Genomic DNA, 6,602 nt, shown 5'->3' on the forward strand with positions numbered 1-6,602 from the left:
GAAAAACAGAAAGAAAAACTCTGAAACCTCCAAGAAGGAAAATGCTGTAAACAGAAAATGATCAAAGAAACATTCTCCAACCAAATACTTAAATTCAGAGACATGAAGGAAAGACACAACAATCTACATAGGACCCTCAACAAACTCCAGGCTCAAGGTTCCACACAAAGAAAAGGATGGTATAGACATCATCATGACCTCCAGGTGTTTGCTGCATGTTTGCCTCACACTGCTCTTCTCCACTGAAATCTCATCTCGGCTCTGTACCATGCTTCACTTCCAGCAGAACAAAGTGAACAAAGAGAGCTTGGAGCTTCTGAAGAAAATGAGCGGAAATTTCCCCTCACAATGCATACATGAAAGGGCAGCTTTCAAGCCCACCCAGGAAGTTTCCCAACTTCCACTGTTCCAGAAGGAGAATGCCAAGGTGGCAATCCAAGAGATCCTCCAAGAGATCTTCAACATCTTTAGGAAAAACCTCACCCAAAGTACCTGGGATGGGACTTCTATAGTCAGGTTCCAAAATGGACTTTACCAGCAAATTCAGCAGCTGGAGGCATGTTTGAGAGCACAGATGGAGAAGGACTTAACCAACCCAGAAAGTGAGGACCTCCAGCACACCAGTCGGAGAGTGAAACAATACTTTCAGGGGATAGATGCTTTCCTGAAAGAAAAGCAATACAGCCTGTGTGCCTGGGAGATCATTCACGTGGAAATACCCAGATGTTTTGTACTGATTGACAAACTCACTAGAAGCCTTAGTAACTAAGGTACAGTACCAAGCTTTTCCCTGGAGTTAATGACCTAACATTAGTATAATTTTTACAGCTGAACAGAGATAATGGATATTTTATATCAGAGGGGTAGCCGTGTTAGTCTGGATCTGTAAAAAGCAACGAAGTACACATATGTGGAATCCTCAGACATCTCACCAGCACTTTGGTCATCAGATAATGATACTTTCCTCCCTCCCCCACCACAAAGTACTCTAACTTTGACATATGTAGTGTGTTTCTATGATTATCATTATTGCTATTAATTAATCTGTCCCCATGAGAACTATTTCTAGTATTCCAAGGTTTGAGAAGCTTCCTAGAGACTTTAAAAAAATATTTACATACTAAATGACTTGCGAACTTACGTGTGGAAAAGATATTTTCATTTAATTTATTGAGATCAATTCAATGAAAATTATATTTTTTCCCTTTGTGTTTCAACTATTTCCTGTTTCATTTCAGCCCTGGATGCTGCAACTACTGAGGTTAAAACAGGAGGATTCAGTGAATCCCTCCTCTCTGCTGATTCTTCCCACAGTCATTTCTAACACTCCATAACGTTTGACGTATTATGCAATACATTCACTCTATTATGGAATTCCAACTGCACAAAGTACATTTTGTGATAATATTCTGTTCATTTACTCAGTGTTTAAAATGAAAAATGAAGGATATTGATGCAAAATAGTTACAAGACAATTAAGAATAAAAATATGAACTATGTAATAATTAGTCTTTCCACTGTAACAGACCACACGGATCTCTACCCCTTTTTCCTCTTCTACCCTTTACTAGATTATTTTTTCCCAACACCAGTAGTTGTGGATGGTTGGTGTAGAAGATGGTTTTGTAAGGAGAGGCTAGTTTGGTGTTCTCTCCTATCAGTCAACTTTGTATGCCCTGCCAAAAACACACCAATTAGACTCATTTGTAACCAGCCTATCTATGCCCCCGCAAAATCAGGTTAGCCTGCATTCACACCCCCAACCTAAAATCAATTATGATTCCATTTATCCAGCACGTCTCCACAATATATTTACTAGCAATCATCCCCCCTTTAAGTGTGTGCGCACACGCATTCCCAGATTTGCATGTCCTCTCCTTCCCCGCAGCTGACTCCTTTGTATGTGCCCAGCCTAGACTAAATTCATTCTAGTGTGCCAGACAGCATAGCTCCTGATAGCTGGGTCAAGTGCACCCTCCCCCAGGGCCGCCCAGAGGATACAGGGGACCTGGGGTCTTCGGCAGCGGGGGCCCCTGCTTCGGCAGTAATTCGGCGGTGGGGGGGTCCTTCTGCTCCGGGACCCGCCGCCGAAGTGCCCTGAAGACCCCCACTCCCACCGGTGAATTACCGCCGAAGCGGGACCCGGCACTTCGGAGGCGGGTTCCGCTTCGGCGGTAATTCGCCAATGGGGGGGGTCCTTCCGCCCTGGAGTGGAAGGACCCCCCGCCGCCAAAGACGCGGAGTGGGAGAAGCTCTGGGGGCCCAGGCCCCGTGAGATTTTTCCCGGGCCCCTGAAGCGGGTGAAGGACCCTGCTCCGGGGGCCCTGAAAAACTCTCATGGGGGCCCCTGCGGGGCCTGGGGCCTCTGGCAAATTGCCCCACTTGTCCCCCCCCCCTCAGTCTGTGCAGCCCTGGACAATTAAGGTACAGATGAAGATATAACTGAGGAGAAATAGATGCTCTATATAGAGATTAACTTCAGTGCAAATGTGTTATAACCCCCCTTTTCCCCTCTTCTTTTGCAACTCATCAATCTAAAGACAACTGGATTAGAATCAGTGACCTCCATCAGAACCTCAGACCTAATCCTTGTCTCTTGGGCATGCACATCCACACAGTGGAAGAGGCCAAGAGAGTCTTCTTTTCTACTGCCATAACAGCTGCTAATTCATGCTCCACTGAACACCTCTACTTGACTCCAAAACCCAATGACTCTTGCTGCAAGGAATGATCAGCCTACTTGCCAGAGATGACGGCCCACATCAAAGAGAGCCTGACTGGACACCAAGGACTACATACCAAGCACAGGCCCAATAACCCAATACCTCTTATTTCAGAATTTGTCGCATTCATAGCACTGCCAGAATTCCAACCACCACCTGTGACTGTGATCCACACCCTTTTTCTCTGATGGAGGAGAGTTGAGAGCATCTGGGATGCTAGTAACAGACATTATTAACACTTTGTAAGAGGGGAAGTTTACCACACATCCTAAAGCATGCAATAGTCTAAATGGTGCTTAAGAAACCATTGCAAGATGCAGATAATCTCACAAACTACTTCCCCATACGTAACCTCTCTTTTTGAAGTAAGCCTATGAAAAGCTTAAAAGAACCCTATCCAATTCCACTTAGTTACTGCCACTGTGTGGTATGCTGTCAATCAGATGTGGAATACACATTGAGTGCTGGATTATCTCTGGTCCTTGGATGAGGATCCTCTATTCATACTCTTACTTCTGGATCTCTCCATGGCAGCCCTGACTGTGGTCATGGAGAGAAAGCAAGAGATGCCTTTTGTGTATTTTAGATCCACAAGGTGAGACATGTCTAGATAAACAGTGTGCCCAGAATCCCCACCACACATACAGCAATGGTATCAGTATCACAGTCTGAGCTGAGTAATTTATGCTGGGAAAAGGGTAAGAGTTATAACAACTCCATGGCTGCATAGGAGCTCAAAACCTTGTGTTCCAGAAACCCAGTCCCCTGTCACCATAGCAAAGAAGATGCTCATGTTACCAATATCAAGGGCTTTTATCCTCTAGAGGATCATATTATTACAGACACTTTGTACTTTGGTACCCAGATATTATGGTATCCATATAGGCCCCTAGATAAATAAATTACCTAGATCCTCAAAATTAGAAGACATTATGTGCAATCACTCTGTAGGACACTGCAAGGTCCATGGTCTTCTAACCATCTGAGGATCACTGTTCTGCACTCATGCATGATGCCAAAGCCACATGACCACAAAATCCACAGTGTCCCATTAGGAGGTTCATTGGAACAAATGCATCCACTCACTCGAAGACTCACCGAGGAAAGGCAAATACATAAAGAACAGAGACAAGCGCTTCATGGAATGTTTCCATCAAATCAGACTCAAAGTCAATACAGGTTGCCAATCAATGATTGTGGTAGTGCCAAGGGACCCTAATCACAGACCAGGACTCCTTTGTGCTAGGTGCTGTACAAACACAGAACAAGTGGATAGTCCCTGCCCTCAGGAGCCAGATCTGAGCGCTGCTGTAACTCTTGGTTTTAGGTTCAATTGCATAACCTTGCAGTTAACTACATCGAAGTACTATCCACTGTTTCTGGACTCTTATTATAATCATTCACATATACGAGATACAATGATTCTTTGCACAATATCCATGCTTCCAAAGGGAAAAATAATAATAAATAATTCTAGCACTAAATAAGAAGAAACACAGAAAAAGAAAAGTGGTTAAAGTCATGAGAATTATTTCCTTATTTAAATGCAAAGGCTTAACACTATTAGAAGAAAACTGCAGTACCGTATGAAAGATAGGCTAATCTCTGCATCTAATTACAGAGCAGAGCAAAAGCATTTAAGTGTCTTAAATATAATAAAAAAGAATAATTAATAATGAGCTAGGAAATGCCATTTTACAGTCTGAGGATACAGAGGAGACTTGGGTACATCTAGTCGAACTTACTATGATACAAGAATAATGAAAATGAAAAGCAGGAAATATAAAACTGACAAAATAAATATTTTTTCCACACATCACACAATTAGCCTATTGAACTCATTGCCACAAGATATCTTTGAGTCCAAGAGCTTAGCAAGATTCAAAAAAAGAACTGGGAATTTATATAGATGACAACGTACAGTGTTAAAATAGCAAGGAACTTCAACAAAAATCACTCCCTTTTAAAAGAAATAAAAACCCTTCATGCATCAGGGCATAAGCCAACCTCTAACTAATGAGGGTTAATAAGAAACTTTCTGTGACACTCTATACCTTGGGGGTGCATCCTGTAACCCCCATATTCATTATGTATATATAATTGTGATACTGCATTAAAGCAGGCCATGTGAGGTATCAGGGGAAAGGTTATGATCCGCTGAAAGCCATGGTTCTATCTAAATATGTATATCATCAATGCATATGAAATTATAAGAGTTGTGTTGTAGGGTTTTCACTAAAATATACTATGGGTTTGGGAAGTGCTCAGATACTAGCTCTCCAGAGACAATGACAAGGGAGGTAACCACCACCCAGGTGGGTGCTGAATAGACATTGTCCAGCCAAGGAGTTACAATTCAATGACTCGTTCACAGGAGACACACCGGGGATATTGCTTCACCTTGTGACTCAGCAATGCCCACCAGACATGCCTGGACTTGTGTTCTCCAAGCACATGGATAAAGGGTATAAAACAGAACACAGTGGCCCCTCATGCAGCTTCACCCTTCCGCCTCTCCCCCACCTATGCTGCAAGCAACAAGGATGCACAGACGACTGAAGACTCCAGCAGAGACTGGCCCAGGTTTCAAGGGTGAAACCTGTGTATTATGAACTGTTACAGCCCATGGGGTGAGAAAACTGCTTCATCTAAATACTGCCTAGTGTCTTAAAGGTTTAAGATTTAGATTGTGCACTTATTTTGTTTTCTTTGGTAGCTAACTCTGACTTTTTGCCCATTACTTATAGTCACTTAAAATCTCTCTTTTATAGTCAAACTTGTTTTAGGGTTTATCTTCACCCGTGAGTTTGCTTGAAGTGTTTGGTAAATCTTTTCAGGTTTACAAAGGTTGGTGTATATCCACTTTCCATTGATAAAGTGGTGAACCAATTAATAAGCTTACACTGAGCTTACACTTGTGCAGTGCAAGACGGTATATTCCTGAGGTACAGGGCTGGGAGCTGGGGGGATTTGGCTGGTGCCTTTCTCTGTGTGATTCATGAGTGGCTCTGGGACCATTCATGCAATCTTGCTGGGTGTAGGGCTCCACAAGCACTTGTGCTGAGTGATAACAGCAAATGGAGGAGTTTGCTGCTCGTCACCAGCAAAGCATTGTGAGAGACGGCTCAGGCTGGAGAGTTAAGGGGGCACAGCTGTCCCACAGTCCCAGGCTGCACCCGGGGATCCCATCACACTTTCCTTATGGACAGGTTATTCCATAGCTGCCTATTGCAGGGTTTCCTGCACCTAAAGTGCCCGGCGCTGACCACTGCTGGAAACAAGATACAAGATTGTAGGGACCACTGTTCTGATCTGCTATGGCAATTCCTTTGTTCATTGGCATTGCACATTCTTTCTCAATGCCTAACCAAGGAGATGCCATTTTCAAAATGTACTGTAATGTCAGACCCAGCCTCATTTGGAGTCTGCACAATTAGGCTGGATATTTCATTAATAAAATTCACAAGACTTCCAACACAGCTACTTCCAATTCTGGTTTCAAAACAATACGAAGACATCTTCCATCATTGAGCACCAACCCCCTTACACTATTGATTTCAGCCAAAATTTGATTCTCAAAATGGGCAAAGGTTTCAACTGGTTCTTAGTGTATCTGATCCAGTTTGTGCAGTTTATGGTGTAGGAACTTTTCCACACAAGCAAACTTCATAACTGTAATTTACCACCAATGTTAGCAAGGGTGGGAGCTGTAGTGTAGACAGGACTCGTGTGTTTTTATGGCCATTCCATCTAGTCTCTATCACAGTTTCCTCTGCCCTGCCTACATTCAGCTTCCACTGTTGCTAACACCAGCAGAGGTGCACAGATAGAAAAGTGGCTGGAATAGGTACAGCCTTGAAAACTGGAACAATGAGCTTT

The 6,602-nt window shown here is 43.2% G+C and overlaps 1 protein-coding gene across 1 annotated transcript; it reads left to right on the forward strand.

Annotated features, from left to right (window-relative positions):
• The first annotated feature begins 268 nt into the window (after positions 1–268).
• Positions 269–769, forward strand: LOC120407297 (interferon epsilon-like). The gene has a single exon (XM_039542807.1). The coding sequence runs from the start codon at positions 269–271 to the stop codon at positions 767–769; it is 501 nt and encodes a 166-aa protein (XP_039398741.1).
• Positions 770–6,602: the final 5,833 nt, after the last annotated feature.

The sequence above is a fragment of the Mauremys reevesii genome, linkage group 6 (assembly GCF_016161935.1).
Source record: "Mauremys reevesii isolate NIE-2019 linkage group 6, ASM1616193v1, whole genome shotgun sequence".
Classification (NCBI taxonomy): Eukaryota; Metazoa; Chordata; order Testudines; family Geoemydidae; genus Mauremys; species Mauremys reevesii.